This window comes from Lepus europaeus, chromosome 9 (genome assembly GCF_033115175.1).
Source record: "Lepus europaeus isolate LE1 chromosome 9, mLepTim1.pri, whole genome shotgun sequence".
Lineage (NCBI taxonomy): Eukaryota > Metazoa > Chordata > Mammalia > Lagomorpha > Leporidae > Lepus > Lepus europaeus.
Window position 1 is genome coordinate 94,487,915 of NC_084835.1, and position 17,773 is coordinate 94,505,687.

At 41.4% G+C, this 17,773-nt stretch overlaps 1 protein-coding gene across 2 annotated transcripts in view; it reads right to left on the reverse strand.

Moving 5' to 3' along the window:
• The window catches only part of EPG5 (ectopic P-granules 5 autophagy tethering factor), a 109,537-nt gene that overhangs the window by 56,338 nt on the left and 35,426 nt on the right, over positions 1-17,773 (reverse strand). For both annotated transcript variants that reach the window (XM_062201602.1, XM_062201601.1), the window contains exons 11-17: positions 16,748-16,908; positions 13,977-14,131; positions 12,235-12,375; positions 9,674-9,838; positions 7,023-7,142; positions 5,817-6,076; positions 2,164-2,304 (exon numbers count right to left, since the gene is read on the reverse strand). In XM_062201602.1, coding sequence (XP_062057586.1) covers positions 2,164-2,304; positions 5,817-6,076; positions 7,023-7,142; positions 9,674-9,838; positions 12,235-12,375; positions 13,977-14,131; positions 16,748-16,908 — 1,143 coding nt within the window. The remainder of the gene's footprint in view (positions 1-2,163; positions 2,305-5,816; positions 6,077-7,022; positions 7,143-9,673; positions 9,839-12,234; positions 12,376-13,976; positions 14,132-16,747; positions 16,909-17,773) is intronic.

Genomic DNA, 17,773 nt, shown 5'->3' on the forward strand with positions numbered 1-17,773 from the left:
ACCAAAGAACACTTTAGGGATTCTGAAAAACCTTCAGGAATTTCCAAAGAATACAAGCTTTTATGTTTAACATGAGTTAAAAGGAATTCTCTGTACCTGCAAAAGTGGCATTCAGATCTAAGACAAACATGTAGAGGTTCAAGAACATTACAGGAAAAGCACCCCAAAGCACACCCCCACCACCTGCACTTACACAGGAGAGATGTTTTCCAAATCAGTTCCCATACTTGCCTAGTGGCCAGGACGCCAATTTAAAAAAACAAAGGGTGGAAAGAAGGGACCATCAAAGAAGGAGGTACCTTTCTACAAAGGGAAGAGAGAACTTCCACTTTGATTATGGCCTTGTCTACATAATGTCAGAGTTTGTGGACTCAGAGGTTTCCATAGCCTTGACAGCTCATGACAAGAGCCTCGGGTGATCACTGGCATCATAAATAAGAGTGTCAATTGTTAAATCAACAACAGGAGTCACTGTGCACTTGCTCCCCATGTAGGACCTCTGTCCTTAATGTGTTGTACTAAGAGAATTAATGGTAAAACTAGTCTTCAGGCTGGCGCTGTGGCTTAACAGGCTAATCCTCTGTCTTGCGGCGCCGGCACACCAGGTTCTAGTCCCGGTTTGGGCGCCGGATTCTATCCCAGTTGCCCCTCTTCCAGGCCAGCTCTCTGCTATGGCCCGGGAAGGCAGTGGAGGATGGCCCAAGTGCTTGGGCCCTGCACCCGCATGGGAGACCAGGAGAAGCACCTGGCTCCTGGCTTCGGATCAGCGAGATGCGCCGGCCGCAGCAGCCATTGGAGGGTGAACCAGCGGCAAAAAGGAAGACCTTTCTCTCTGTCTCTCTCTCTCTCACTATCCACTCTGCCTGTCCAAAAAAACACTAGTCTTCAAACAGTACTTTATACTTTGTGTATCTGCGTGGGTGCAAACTTTTGAACTCTTTACTTAGTATAGAGTTGATCTTCTGTATTTAAAGATAATTCAAAATTAATGAAGAATGGGATGGGAGAGGGAGTAGGAGGTGGGACAATTTGGGAGTGAGAGGGCGGGTATGGAGAGAAAAACCACTAAAATCCAAAAGTTGTACTTATGAAATTTATATTTATTAAATAAAAGCTTTCTATAAAAATAATAAGTAAATAAAGAGGAGGGGAGATGGGGGAGACCAAGGTCCCAACCCATTCAAACTAAAGTTAAGCCCCTGGAGAGGAGGCTAGAAATCTGTATTTAACGGGCTCTCCCAGGCAATTTTCAACACCAGGCAAATCTGAGACACTGGTTGAAAAGCACAATGTTCCCTTCGTGCCCTTGGATGTTTTTCCTGCCCCCGACTACAGCGTTCTTCTGCACAAGGCCTCATCTCCCCTTTCACCACTTTTTTTTTTTTTTTTTTTTTTTGACAGGCAGAGTGGACAGTGAGAGAGAGAGACAGAGAGAAAGGTCTTCCTTTGCCGTTGGTTCACCCTCCAATGGCCTCTGCGGCTGCGGCCGGCGCACCACGCTGATCTGGAGGCAGGAGCCAGGTGCTTCTCCTGGTCTCCCATGGGGTGCAGGGCTGAGGACTTGGGCCATCCTCCACTGTACTCCCGGGCCACAGCAGAGAGCTGGCCTGGAAGAGGGGCAACTGGGACAGAATCCGGCGCCCTGACCGGGACTAGAACCCGGTGTGCCGGTGCTGCAAGGTGGAGGATTAGCCTATTGAGCCGCGGCGCCAGCCTTTCGCCACTTTTCATGAAACCCCAGGCAGACGTGCAATGCCCTGCTCCCTGGACAGGTAGTCCTCTTTCTGCCTCTGAGCAACACTGCACTACCACACCACAGACAACTGAAAGCAACGTGTTTTGTTACTGCTACAATGGCAAAGTCATTTGCTGCTCAATGTCAGACGAGCCATTCCCAGAACTGCAGGAAAACAACTGCTCTTTCAAATACTAATAAGCTACAATGAGCAATCCCAAATTAAATGAGAAGGAAAAATATCTTTAATGCTAGTAAAACTAGAATCATTAGAATCACTGTTCTAAATTGGGGCACCAAAGTTTTCTGCCTCATAAAAAAATACACGATTAAAACATCATTCACTTTATTTTATTTGAGAAGCCACAGGACGTAATCATTTGAGCTATTTCCAAAGAATGTCTTTGCCCTAGATAGAAGATACTTACTGCTCATTCTTCAGCAAGTAATACTGGCAAGGGTAGAACAAAGGCAGAATCTTATCCAGCACATGGACCACTGTTCTCAGATGCCTCGACTGGACCAGAATTCCCAACAATGGGATGCCTTCTGCACAGAACTTCTCAATGCTATGGGAGAGAAGAAGGTGATGAGCATTCAGAGTGGCCAGATCGTAAAAACTGTGGTCTTCCACTGAGCTATCAGCCTATGATGCCTGAACTCAGGTTTCCAATATATCTCATATGTCCACTCTGTACAGAAAAATACCAGAATCAGAGCACCAGAAGTACAAGGAACTTAAAAAGTTCATCTACATTTTCATTTGATAGATGTGGAAGATGAAATACTATGCCCAAATTCACATAACTTCCTAGGGTAGGGTCAAAATGAGAACGCAGACATATTTCTAGTTCAGAGCACTTGCCACTACCTCATTCAGCACTTCTTCTAAGCCCTGGGACCCCTCCTTGTATGGACATCTCCATGAGGTATTTGAGCAAAGAGAAGATTCAAAAGTCCACTCAATCTGTCAGTAGAAACTGGCAACATTCTTCTAAAAGCAACCTGCATAAAAATGTTCTTTTCCCATGACTCACTGCAAAGAAATCTCTCCTTAAGAAACAATCTCAAATATGGAGAGAAATACGAAAGAGGATCCATGTAAAGGCATGCTTTTCAGGTATACCTACAATGGCAAAACTTAGATGCTTAAGTGCATTTGGGGATAATCCATTCAATGGGAATATTGTTGCAGCATTAAATAATACAAGGGTACTTCAAACAGTTGATGGAAAAATAAAATTTAAAAATGAGTTTATTTTGCAACCAAAAAAACCTTAAAATCCATGGATACTTCCTTTTCATAAGGTTCATCTTACAAGAACTTTGAAACCACTCATAGGCATGGACTGCAAAATTTCTGGCACTAAAATACATTTATCTTTTAAATCCATTTTCCACAAACTTTTTGAAGTACCTTCATATACAATGGCCAAGAGCAACATGGAAAAAAATGCTATCATTTATAGTGATGCCAGAAAACAAAAAACAAATTTTATGCTTGCCATTACTGCTCTAGCGATGATATCACACCATAGTGCATCTTCATTGTAGCAGAACAATAAATGTGAGTAGCTTTTTTTCCATTTTCTTAACTCTGCATCTATTTTCCCCACCAGTAAGAGGGGCTTTTGCTCAGAAGTGTTCCCTCATCACCCACCTCGTCCCACCCTACCTACTCAGACACCTGATGCCCCATCATTTAGTAGTTTGCCGATTTCCTACTACGTCCAAGTTCTGGAAATAGAAAGATGAGCACTTTCAGGAAGCATACAGTCCATGAGGAGAGGGCAACAGTCCAAGACAACAACTGAGAGTGCTGTTCAGAAGGCCAAGGTGCTGCAGGTGGCAGGAAACAGCCTTTTAGCTGACTCTTCAACAGACTGCAGGCCCTACGCCACAGGGGAAGGCATGAGTCACCGCTCTGCTCCAGCGCCTTGGATGTCTCCTCATGAAACTATCCTGCACTACTGATCTCTCCTTCCTTCACGGTCTTTCTGCTCATACTCTAAGTGTTCTCAATGCACTCTCTGTTAGAGTCACCTGGAGAACTGGCTCCCAGACAACTTATAGTTTTTAAAAGGCTCCAACAGGAATTCTAAAGAGCAGCCAGGCTGGGGAAACCATTGCCCTATTCAGATTCTTCAACCCAAGGTTATATTTAATACTACTGCCAGCGGTTCTCAGCCTGCCATGCCCACAAGCTGTCAACAACCTGAGGACAACTACCTAACAACTCCATCTCTCTCCCACATCACAGCACAGCGTTGAACACTCACACCTGATGGGAAAATTGGCATCTCGCTGAAATTATCCTTAATGTGGAACCAGGTTTTGAACTGAGGGTGCTAAAAAGGCATTCAAGTTAGTCTGAAATAAAAGAATCAGAAAGCACGGTAAAAAGTGGCTTTAGCCGGCGCCGTGGCTTAACAGGCTAATCCTCCACTTTGCGGCGCCGGCACACCAGGTTCTAATCCCGGTTGGGGCGCCAGATTCTATCCCGGTTGCCCCTCTTTCAGGCCAGCTCTCTGCTATGGCCCGGGAAGGCAGTGGAGGATGGCCCAAGTCCTTGGGCCCTGCACCCGCATGGGAGACCAGGAGAAGCACCTGGCTCCTGGCTTCGGATCAGCGAGATGCGCCGGCCGCAGCGGCCATTGGAGGGTGAACCAACGGCAAAAAGGAAGACCTTTCTCTCTGTCTCTCTCTCTCTCTCACTATCCACTCTGCCTGTCAAAAAAAAAAAAAAAAAAAAAAAAAGTGGCTTTAGCAGAATAGGTAGGCTAGAAAAAACTTACTGCCTCACAGGAAAACGTTCTTTAAAGAAAAGAATTTTTAACCAATGGGGAATTTATTCATGCATTCAATTACTGCACCGGACAGTGCTGATCACTAAAGACAAAATTGTAATGAAAACCAGTTCCTGGGTACTGAACTCACAGAAGCTATACCTAACTGGATCCCAGAGAACATCAGACAGACAACTAGAACATGAAAGAAATACAGACAGCACACGATCTGATCAGGCATTTCATTCTCCTGCACAGGCAGAGACCTTTAGCGCAAGAGCTTGAGTTGGGTGGCCAGTGCTTTTTATAAACTGCATTACAAAGGCAGAGTTGGGGCACAGCAGGTTAAGCCACCGCTTAAGAAGCCTGCATCCCATATCAGAGTGCTGGGATTGAGTCCTGTCTCCGTTTTCCAGTGAGCGTCCTGTTAATGTACACCATTGAGAAGGTAGCAATTGATGGCTTGGGTACATGGTTCCCTGGCACCCTCATGGGAGACCTGGATGGAATTCTGGGCTCCTGGCTTAGGACTAGCCTAGCCCAAGCTATTGCAGACATCTGGGGAGTGAAACAGAAGATGGAAGATCTCTCTCTCTCTCTCTCTCTTTCTTGCTCCTGCTCTCATTCTCTTTCAAATAAATAAACTTTAAAAAGTAAGTAAAACTGGTTTCCTATAGATAAATAAGGAAATAATTCATTACTGACAGCAGGCATTTAACCTAGCAGTCAAGATGCCCACAGCCCACATGAGAGTGCCTGGGTCCAATTCCCAGCTCTGGTTCCTGATTCCAGCTTCCTACTATCATAGACTCTGAGAGGTAGCAATGATGGCTCAAATAATTGGGTTCCTGCCTGGATTGAGTTCTTGAGTCCCAGCTGTGGCAACAGCTCAGCTGTTGCAGGTATCTGGGGAGTGAATCAGTGAATGGGAGCGCATTACCCCCCCCCTCCCTCCCTCCCTCTCTCTCTCTCTCAAATAAATAAATATTCTTAAAATTTGGTTACAGGTGACCAATTATTTTACTTGATGATATTCTGAGAAAGAGAATACAAATTTACTACTAATATGAACATTCTACTCCTGGGACAACTCTCTTCATAATGTAACAAGATGTTTTTCTGGTACAAATCTGTCTTATGTGAATTTAGGCAGTACCTCCCCTTGAGAAACCATTAATCAATTCCTATTATTTGGCCCTCACAACCCCTCAACAGGCTTTAGGGAGGTCTCAGATCTGGGAATGAGAAAGATGAGCTTCTAGAACAACCCTAGAGGTTCAGCCCAGACACTGTACCTGTGGCCCAGGGCCGTCATGGATAAGGCGAGGTAACAGCCAATGGGCATGCCCGCTTTCACAGACTTCAAGAGAGGATGGAACATGGGTGACTCTGTCATGTCAGGTACCATGCTGGAAAAGGGAACGGTGGGACAATTCTGCTGTAATCCATAATCATTTCTGTGCAGTTTTAACCTCAAGATCAAGTTCCAGGCCCACTGGTTAAAGGAGGTCTCAGGTGTCTCTCCATATCGAACAATACTGGCCAAATATGAAACCTAAAACAATTATTTTAAACCACATTAGTCACACACAAATTAAATCAGTAAGCTCTTTTCCCTCTCCTGTTATGGTAAACAGTGCCCTCAAAAGAGAAGAACGGCCTATTTAACTGGTCTGCAATCAATTCTTGTTGCACTGCAGGAAAGCAATTTCTCATTCACAACTAACCATTTTGGTTTCCCTGCTAGTAACTTTGTGAACTCGATCGTAGTTCAGATAAAAGAGAAATTATAGAAAAGCTGGCAGTCAATGACAATGTGCTGGCAAAGAAGCTGACCAACCAGGGTGAGGGGTCTCATTTATATTATCGCCAATTTGGGTGGCCTAAAAGCTCCCACCATAGACAATTTTCGTTTAACTTTTATTTATTTCTATTTTATTTGAAAGGCGGAGAGACAGAGACAGAGAAATTTTCCATCTGCTGGTTCACTCCCCAAATGCCCACAACAGCTAGAACTGGGCCAAGCCAAGGCCAGGAGCCTGGAACTCAATTTGGGTCTCCCACGTGGGTGGCAGGGACCCAAGTACTTGAGCCATCATCTGCTGCTCCCCAAGGTACACATCAGCAGAAAGCTAGAGTAGAAAGCAGAGCTGGGACTTGAACCCAGACACTCCAATATGGGATGCAGGCATCGCACTTGGCATCTTAAAACTGCTATATCAAACTCCTACCCCTCACCATGGCCAATTTCAAACTACCAATGTAACTTGCAAAGTTCCTGAAACTTTAAGTCAGTTCTCCCACAATGGTTCAAGTAGTTCCAGCATACCACTGCAGCTCAACTCAAATGATCATGAAAAATCTAATAAAGACAAATCTTTATTCACCAAAGAAATCAATTTTGTGTTCTTGGAAAATCTAAGGGTCAATATTGTCACTTTGCCTGCCCAGGCCCCTACAAATAGGCTTTCACGTTCTCAGTATGTAAGAGAAGGAAATACCTGCTTCATACTCTCGGAAAGAAGCCCAGCATATGGCTTCTGTGCAAGGTGCTTCTGATAAGCTTCCAGAACCATCAAGGCCACTTCAGTATGGACTGCTTGATCCAGATGAAGGGTACCCTTTCGAAGAGAAAAATAAGCATAAATATATCATCTTGACTTTTTTTTTATTATTTCTGAACCCAAAAATTATGCAGAAAAGTAAAACATGATCTTGGATATTCCAAAAACCACAGCCCCTAACAGTGAAAAAACTTGAAACATTTAAAGAGCAATTACATTACAAATTACACTACACTTGAGTCATCCTCCACTCTAGTCAAAAAAAAGGGACATTTGAATGTGACCACTACCCCATCCTAAAATCTCTACAAAGACTTTGGGTTGTAAGTTAAGGGCACTACCACAAACCAAGGAAATGCTTAACTACTATTCACTAAATGAGAAGACACTTAACAGATTAAGTCTACATTGCCTTTTCTATCATCAATGAAAATAAATAAGATGCTCAGCCACATAGGTAAAATACTCTTTCACGAACCTAAAATTGCCTAATTTTAGCGCTTTCACAGACCGCAACTTTCCTAATAATGGAAGTGTGGGGAGACACACAGAGCAGTCTGCCGGCAGCCATCTTGGAAAAGGAAAGTAGGGATTCCATCACAAAGTCTCAGATGTGAAGGTGGAGAAGCCCCTGTCATTCTTCAGCGAAAGAAGCCCCACACGAATCCATGGACAACCTCGGATGGTCAGTGACCCACTTCAAGAAAAGCTCCTAATCTGTACAACAGGCTTCCTGCCAATGCACACAACACAGAGCAGCTGCCAGGACCTAATGACTCGCTCAGAGCAAAAGCTGGCAAACTGCTGTAGCGGGCTGAGTGCTCCCCCATTTTCCCTTCAAACGGGAATACGTATTCTGATCAGGGAGCTAAGAAACAGGGTCTACAGTACGAGGCAGGAAAGGATTTTAACAGGCAAAATCCCATGATAAGAAATCTTTGGACATAAACAACACAAGCAAACTCTTTATAATAAACTGCTTTGTTAATTACATGAGAGATTTCATTTTTGTTAATTAAAAGCAACATGAAAACACACTCAAACATCTGGATACACTAAATACATATTTTCATGACTTTATACGCTATATTTAAAAGTACTGTAAATGCAAAGCAGTATTATACTTGCTAATAATTACCAATACTTTGATTTTGCTGTATTTTTCATCAGAATTTCTGTAGTGCCTCCCAAATAAACATATTAATATTCTAGAAAAATAAAAGATGCCAACAGTCCTAATAAAAGCAATTTGGAATTTGGGGGTGAGAAGGGGCAGCTGTTGTTCAGGAATCCACAACTGTTCTGCAGTGTACATGAACTTACAAGGTTTTTAAATTTTGAAAAATTAAAATTCCTTTTCAGAAATCATATGACCATATTTTAAATGCATACCTTAAATATCTAAAACAAATATTTTCTCCTTAACTCTCCTCTCCCCCACCAAAAAATCCTAGTGAAATAACAGGTGTGTAGTGACCAGGTGCTTTGGTCACTCTCTGTGCATGAGCAGTTGGTTCAGTTTGCCACACTGTCTCTGAGTAAAGCAATTAGGATGGAACCCTGCACTGCAGCCTATATAATTTGCCCCTATGTGGAGGGCTGTCATGTAGGCTTGTAATTATCAAAGAATGAATGGTTAAGGACCTTTTTCCTGGCTACAAAAAAAAAGTCATGCTCATAATAGAGCAGTAGGAAACATAGAAAAGTATGTAATAAATAAATAACAAATAACAAATAAATACACACACTTATAATCTTACCACATAGAGTCACCTACTGGCAATATTCTGGTGGGTTTCTCCAAGAGGCAGAGAGATCCCATCTGTTGGTTCACTTCTCACATGCCCACCAACAGCCAGCATCAAATCCAACTCACCCACTTGGGTGGCAGGGACCCAACTACATGAACCATCACTGCGGCCGACTTAGCTGAGGCCACTGCAGACCTACCCGTGACCCAGGCAGTGGCGGCCTCATGCCCTGCGTCCGAGGGCCCAATAATAAACTATTAACAACAATAACTACATCATTAAGAGTGCTGAGCATTCTCCTAAATATTTGTCCCAACTTGTTCAAGCCTTACATTATCCATGTAAAGTAGACCTGTTAATATTAATGTTTACAGAGGAGCAATGGAGACTCAGAGAGTTCAGGAAGCTTGTCCAGGGTCACACAGCCAAGAGACACCAGGGCTGGGATCAGAACCAGGGAAGTTGCACAGAACTCAGGCTCTTAACCAACACACAACGTTTTACACTAGTAAGGATGTGTAAGATAAACTGCAGGAGGCAGAGGCACCAGAGGCAGGGGAGGTGATTAGGATGAACTGCAGTTCAGAGATAAAACAACAGATATCATGATCAAAGGATGAAGGGACGAAATTTTCAATGTGCAACAATTTACCTTCATTTGGAGGATGCACATTCTGCCAAACAAAATTAAAGAGAAGATCCTAAACTCTAACACAGCCAAAAGAATTTGCAAATTTTACAAATGATACTCAGAAATGTTAAGGTTTTTTTAAAAAATGCGTCCTTGAAATCGTGTGTGTAGAATCACCAGTTTCCAGGGAATGGTTTAACACATACCTGTTCAGCAAATCCCCAATTCAACCCTTCCAGAATAACACAGGCTAGTTTATTCTTCACCGCTGCCAGGTTGTAATTCAATAACCAGTCCCGAATCACAGCTATCTCGGAGGCAGAAGGTCGCCAAAGATACAGAGGCAATTCTTTAAACAAGTATAAAGAAACCTTGGGAAAAAGAAAATGATAGTCGTTAAAATCAGGACTTACAGATAACCCTACATAAAACTACATCGTTAAACTGATTTAAATTTTTCTTCAAAAGTATGTGCAATCTTATTTGATTTTTAGAAAAGTAAAATAGAAGTCATGAACAACCAAATCAAATGGGTATTAAACTGATAATACACCAACAAAAACACATGAGTACAGCTTTGTAAAGGTCAGCCTTCGTTCTGATATATAAACTGGCATGCTTCAGTTGAAGAAAACCACCATATGAGACACACATTTAAAGTCATGATGAATCAGACAATGGCCATTATTTTACAAAATATTTAGCACTTTAAATAATTACTTCTTCTATTCTATTCTATGGCATTTTATTTATTTGTTAAAAAAAGATTTATTTTATTTAAAAGGCAGAGTTACAGAGAGAGATGGAAAGACAGATCTTCCACCCACTGGTTTACTCTTCAAAAGTTTGCAACATTCAGGGCTGGGCCAAGCAAAGACAGGAGCCAGGAGCTTCATCTGGGTCTCCCATGTGTGTAGAAGGGGCCCAATGACTTGGGCCATCTGCTGCTGCTTTCCCAGGTACATAAGCAGGGAGCTGGATCAGAAGTGGAGCAGCCGGGACTTGAACCAGTGCTCATACGGGATGCTGGCATAGCAGGTGGCAGCTTAACCCCCTTTGACACAAGGCCAGCCCCTCTACAGCATTTTAAAAGATACTTTGATTAGCTTGAAAGCAATGTGAGAGGTGGGACAAGGAATGCAGTGGGTACAGATGAAACAAGATCAACTAAGAATTGGTAACTGCTGAAATCAGATAATGAGCACACAGGGCCTCATTACACCATTCCAACTTCTTTTACAGTCCATCACCCATCCTGGATTGATGTTTCAGTCAAACAATGGGCCACATTAAGGACAGTGCCCCTGTAAGATTATACTGCCTAGAGACATTGCAGCCACCTTGGTTTGCATCAGTACACTCTACAATATACATTCACACAGCAAAACTGGATATTAACACACTGCTCAGAATATATTTCTGTTATTACACAATGCATATTTGTATATCTGAAATATTCCATAATAAAAAATGTAAATCCTGTTTACAAAAAACCTGCAGTGCCACTTTTTAAATAATATATGAATATGTGCAAATTAAGATAAATCTGGGATTACTTAACACAGTTTGCTTTAAGGGATCAGAAGAGAAATTCATTTTCATTTTATAGTATCTAAAACAGTGCTGTACAATCACATGCAATTTTAACTTTTCCAATAGCCACATTTCTAAGTAAAAAGAAATAAAATTAATTTTAATAATCTTATTTAATCAATACCTTAAATATTATCATTTCAATATGTAATCATTATGAAAGAACCACTGAGATGTGTTACATTCTTTTGTTCACACTGTCTTTAAAACTCGGTAATTTATACTCGGAGCACATTCCAGTTTGGACCAGCTCCGTTTCCAGGACTCCATAGTCAAATGTGCCTCATGGCTACTCGTCAGACAGCACATGGCTCGAACACACAGACTAGCATTTGTCAGGTTCATGCTCTGCTTCAAATTGGAGCCAAAACAAAATTTGAAAGAACAGTAGAAAAAATGAATTTTAAAAAAACTTTTCCTTTCTGTTAATTATGTGTATGTATGGCTTTAGGTAAATTTCCATAAATTCCCTAATAAGATACTTGAATATTCTGAATAAAGTGGTAATTTTATTTTATTTATTCACTTAAGATACAGAGGGTGACAGGGCAGACACTGAGAAAGAAGCAGAGAAAGAAAAACACTCCCATTCAGTGGTTCACTTCCCAATGCCTCTCACAGCCAGGGCTGGGCTAAGGCTGAAGCCAGGAGCCAGGACTGACTCCCATTACTTAAGCCATCACCACTACCTCCCAGAGTCTACATCAGCAGGAAGCTGAAATCAGGAGCCCACACCCAGAATTGAACCCAGGTGTTCCAGTGTGGGACAAAAGCATTTAAAGCACATGTTAACTGCTGGGCAAATGGCCTCCCATGAATAGAGCCTTCTTTCTCTGTCACAGTTGTGTCTTCCAAATTATAATTATGAAAGCCAAAAGAATTATGAAATTAAAATGTCAATTAACTACAGGCTAGAATTAAGGTAAAAACCTGTTATTACAGGAGGTGGGAAAGTTAACTTAGAGGAAATTTGAGGAAACGTCACAGCTTTTTATATGCAGCAGCTAATCCTAAATTGTCGTGGTGAATGGCAAAGAGCCAAGCACACAGTAATACAGTTCGTTTCATTCTGTTGTATTCTTAAGTGATATAGTCATCCCCAACAACCTCCCTATTTTTGCTTGCTCCATCACTTCAGGCTTAATAAACAAACAAACAAAATTAGTGCTCTTACCATTCCAACCTGGTCAATGGTATCTTGAACTCTATCCAAAAGGATAGAAATTATCTCAGGGTGAACAGCTGTGATGGCCCCTAAAAGCTCTCGACCAACCTTTGAGAAAGTCTCTCTCGTGGACAAGGTGACATAAGATACCTAAATGGAACCAGGGGAGATGGCAGTTTTAATAACAAGTATCAATCAAAACACATTTCTATAGTTGCTTCAAGTACAGCGGACAGAATATCAGATTGAGTCTCAGTTCACAGCATGTTCTGAAAGATAAATTAGACCTTCAGATAGCAAACTGTTTACAAGAATGGGGCAAGAGAGGTAGGGAGGAGAATGACAACTATTTATAACAATAAACAGTGAGGTATTCAGAAAGTATATCCCAAGGTTTGTAATTAGCAATCAAACAGTTCCTTTAGTGGCAAAACTTTTCTCAATTTGAGAAAATGATTAAAATGATAAAAATCAGAATGCATTTCATGGAAATGTCTATTTTCTTCTACACAATCAGGTCCCCAAACTATAAGAGCTTCTAAAATATCATTGCTTACCAACTTCTCTTTAACAGTATCTTTCAAATCACAGGATACACTCCATTAATGACAATGGCCAGTGGTTTTGTTTTTTTTTTTTTTTAATAAAATGAAGCAGAACAGAGAAATGAAAGAGAACAGAAAAATCTAAGAGTGCATCATAGAAATACTAAGTGTTGCTTCAATTACGTATGCACACACACAGGACCAGAATGCAGTACTGAATATGTAAATTTGACTGTGACTCCTGGTCAAACACTGAAAACATTATGCAAGAGCACAAATATTACTTCACCAGATCTTGAGAACATCACCTAATGTACATGAAAATATGCTTTCTCCCAATTTTGTCTAAAATTCCAGATCATCAAGGTCTTAACTTTACGCATGGTTACAAGGTACAGCTTAATAAAGATCGATCCTTCGGGATCCAGGTCTGTCATTCTCAAACTGGAAGTATTAGGCCAGAATAATTCTCTGAATTTTCTTCAAACATAATTTTACTTGAGTATACTTGAATATTTTGGAGGATATATTTTTTATATAATACTCTGGAGGAGGTGCATTTTTATCTCCATGAAATGAAGATAAAACAGATGACTGTCAAAAGGCACAAAATGTGCATAGCTTTTAAAATACACAAAAAAATGCCAATGAAGTTGTGGCAGCCACTTTGAGCTGGTCCCTAGACACTCAAGGGCTCCTCCCTGCCTGCCACTTCATGTATGAGAAGAATGAAGCTCAGAGCAGTAAGCTATCTCCCTGATGTGAGACAAGCAATAAATTTCAGAGTCAGACACAAAGCCCAGGTCTCCAAGCCTAGGTTCAATATTCTTTCTACCATCTCCTTAAATTGGCTTCAAAGCCAGGTTTCCATATTACTGGCAGACATGAAGGAATGGAATTTGGTGGGTGTTGGCAGGGTCTGAGGAAACAGCTTAAAACCTCTAACGTCAGGTTGTGCCAGATCGTCTATTCCCTTCAAAAATCCTGCATTAAAGGTCAAGAGATAGCAGTGGGAAATGGCATAGGTATGACTCATGTCTCCAACGCTCCTCACTGCCAAATGACGTTCCTTTGATTCTCTGTCCCCTTCCCCGAGTACACACAGTAGCTCAATAAATCAGATTTCTCAAAGCAATCCTAAAAGAATCAATGGATGGATTACTCAAAAGAAATTTTTAGCTGATTTATGAAACTTCATATTCTGACCTCATATATCTCCAGAACAATAATTTTTATGAAGTCTTCATCCACGTTGGTTCTTCTGGCCTGAGCCATCTGAGCAAAAGTGGTCAAAAGGCAAATCTCCTCCGAACTATTCATGGAAGAAAGGCACTTCTCAAAGTTCACAAAATGTTCTGGGTCTGTAAGTTCGTATGAAGAAAATCAAAGTGAAGAACAGATAAATCTATATACCTCAATTATTCTTCCAGAGATAAGGGATATAAAATTAAAAGATATTTAGAAATATCCAAAGACAAAAAAGGTCTTTCTTTCTCCCCAAATGGATTTCTGTAAGTATGAGGAAGAAGCATGGACCAGATGAAACATCAACAAAGTGTAGGCTGAATGTGGCCTCCGAGGAGACACTGACCATCATCTCCAAACCTGTTTCCTCATCTGTCACATAATGTAGCTGAGGAAGATTAAATGACCCACCACTGGGGAAGTGTTTCATTAACTGCAACATCATTAACTGCAATGTATCACTGCTGGCACTAGGCAGATCACCTGCAAAGGCAGTGCTGCCCACCAGGAAGGCACCCTTGAAGCTACATCGTAACTGCTGGCCAAATGAATGAAGGCCCTATTCATGAAAACTGCTAAGACTCCTTGGCATAAACACGGCATTCCAAGCAAAACAGACTTGCCCATAAATGAAAAGCTGGGGCAAGAAATGAATTATAACCATGATTGAAATACTGTTGAATGTCACAAACAGCATATAGTATGTTCTGTCCATTTCTCAGAGGGTGCTGTGTAGCCAATATTACATTTTATCACTAGGAGGCAGTATAGACAACCAACTTGGCTATACATGACAAAAAACCAGACATTGCAAAAGCAAACTATACAGAGGAAAGAGGAAAAAAGCCCATTTTAGAAATATATAACTCCCTGATGAAGCTTTTCACAGTAAGAAGGCAACAATCCAACAATTCTTTTCACATCTTTACGCATCTGAGAAATCAAACGTAATTCGTCGAATTTCTAGTATTTTCAAAATAACCCTATGGGGCATTTACCAAACCAGTTTTCATTTCCCATCCCCGAACTGGGTTTATAGTGGAAATTATGACATTGAATACACCCAAAATAATCAAAACTGGGATTCTCTTTCTAACTTAAGAGTATTTTAAGGTACAATCAAGGAAGAGGATTTATACTTTAAAGAATTCAATAAAATTTTAAAAATAGGAAAGATATAACTCTAGCTTTTAAAACATTATCTTTGGCCGGCGCCGCAGCTCACTAGGCTAATCCTCCACCTTGCGGCACCGGCACACCAGGTTCTAGTACCGGTTGGGGCACCGATCCTGTCCCGGTTGCCCTTCTTCCAGGCCAGCTCTCTGCTGTGGCCACGGAGTGCAGTGGAGGATGGCCCAAGTCCTTGGGCCCTGCACCTGCATGGGAGACCAGGAGAAGCACCTGGCTCCTGGCTTCGGATCAGCACGGTGCGCCGGCCGCAGCGTGCCTACCGCAGCAGCCATTGGAAGGTGAACCAATGGCAAAAAGGAAGACCTTTCTGTCTCTCCCTCACTGTCCACTCTGCCTGTCCAAAAAAAAAAAAATTATCTTTAAAGACAAACAAGATAGGCATATTTTTACATTTATTTATCATCAAACGTTTTCAGGATTCCACTTTACTAGCAGTCAGAATGTTTATCATACTAGAAACAAACATAACAGAGAGAAAATAAGAAACAGAATAATACAGCAAATCATGAATGCTTGCAGAAACTACTCTGCAAACTGGAGGAGGGGGGCACAATAATTTTTAAAGAGTTCTAATGTTGATTGTTTCCTTTTAAGTGATACAGACATTGAAAACTGTGGAGGGGGCCAGCATTATAGTGTAGCGGGTAAAGCTGTAATGCCAGCATCCCACAGGGACACCGGTTTGAATCCCTGCTGCTGCACTTCCAATCCAGCTCCCTGCTAATGTGCTTGGGAAAACAGCAGAGGACAGCCCAAGCACTTGGGCCCCTGCACCCATATGGGATAACAGGAAGAAGCTCTTGGCTCCTGGCTTCAGCCTCACCCAGCCCCAGCCATTGCGGCCGTTTGGGAAGTGATCAGCAGATGGAAGACCTCTCTCTGTCTCTCTCCCTCTCTGTGTGTCACTCTGCCTTCCAAATAAAAATAAAATAAATCTTAAAAAAATGTGGAAAACAGAACTGGCTTTTAGTAATTTTTAAATCCTGTTAGTATTTTGGTATATTTTCTACCAGATTTTATTTTTTTAATATGTAGAGTAATTTCTAAAAATCATTATAATTATATAATTCAATTATACAGTATTTTAAAAATTTTTTTCACATTACACTAAAAGCAAATAAATATCTTGTAGTTTAGTGATAGTATGACATTAAAACATAGCAGGTTTTCACCAAAACTATTTAAGTATACCTATCTTCATCTTTACCTAGTTCATAATTCAATACAACTTAAAAAAAACAAGTGGAGCAACTGGGCTCAAAACTTTAAAAATTTACAGGTGATTAATACATATTTAGTAATCTGATTGTAAACTAGAATCATTCACACCCATGTGCAAAAAAGTGCTTCCTTAAAAGTTAGAATATTATGTTTACAGACATGCTGTTGGAGACTAATCAAATTTGGGAACATTCTCTTATAGATTTCAAAATCACAACACCAGAATACACACAGTAAGACATTCTCTCATTCCTCCTAGAGCAGACAGAAGAATGCAATGAGAGGTGCACGGAGGGAGGAAAGCTGGCACGGCCCCGTACCTTGGAGCCGCCTCTTGCACTCGGCCGGCTGCAGCGTGCAGCAGAGCTGCTGCAGGTTCCCGCTCTCCTCCACCTGGTGCATGAGGTAGAAGAGCTTCCAGAGCATGTGGGCTGACAGCGTCCCAAAGGGCATTTCAGACATAAACAGCCAAATGCCGAGTCTACATATTTTAAGAACAGCAGGAATAATGTCATATATTAATCAGCTTCTCCACACAGAAAAAAAAAAATTCTTAACTCCTACTCCCACAGTCTCTACCACACTGTCAGAAATACCTCAAAGATGGGCAACAGTAACAGCAAATACTCGGGAAGCACTTATCTGTGCCTTGTCCTAAATGCCTAGAAGTGCTCTAGATTTTGGATTTTTTTCAGATTTTGTAATATCTGCAATGCATGTAATGAGATTTTATAGGGATGGGGTCCAAGTCTAAACAGAAAATTCATGTTTCATATGCACCTTATACACACAGCCTGAAGGCAATTGTACATAACATTCTTAGCCTCTACATGTTGACTACAACCTGTCACATAAAAGTGTGGAACTTTCAACTCATGGCATCATCATGTTGGCACTGAAAAAGTTTCAGATTTAGAGCATTAAAATGCTCCATGTATATCAACTCATTCAAACTTCTCTAAAATCAAGACAAAAATTATTGGTATTATCCCCAATTTACACATGAGGCTTCTAAGGCACAGAGGAGGTATTAAAGAGGCAGAGCTGGCTCTGCCCTGAGAGGACCCCTAGCTTGGAAGTGTGTGTTGGCAGGCATGAGGTACACATGTGCACAGGCTCACATGTGCAGCAGATTGGAGAGGACTCTTCACTGATCACTGACTCCTTGGTTTAGAGCTCACAGCTGGGAACCCAAGAATTTGCGTCTTTTACAGTAACCCCTGGTGACTCAAACTCAAATGATCCTTAAATCACACTGTGACAAATACCTCATAGTACTGTAATGTATGCACATATACTAGCCTATCAGCAGTTTGAGAGCAAAAACAGGTCTTGTTCAGTAACCA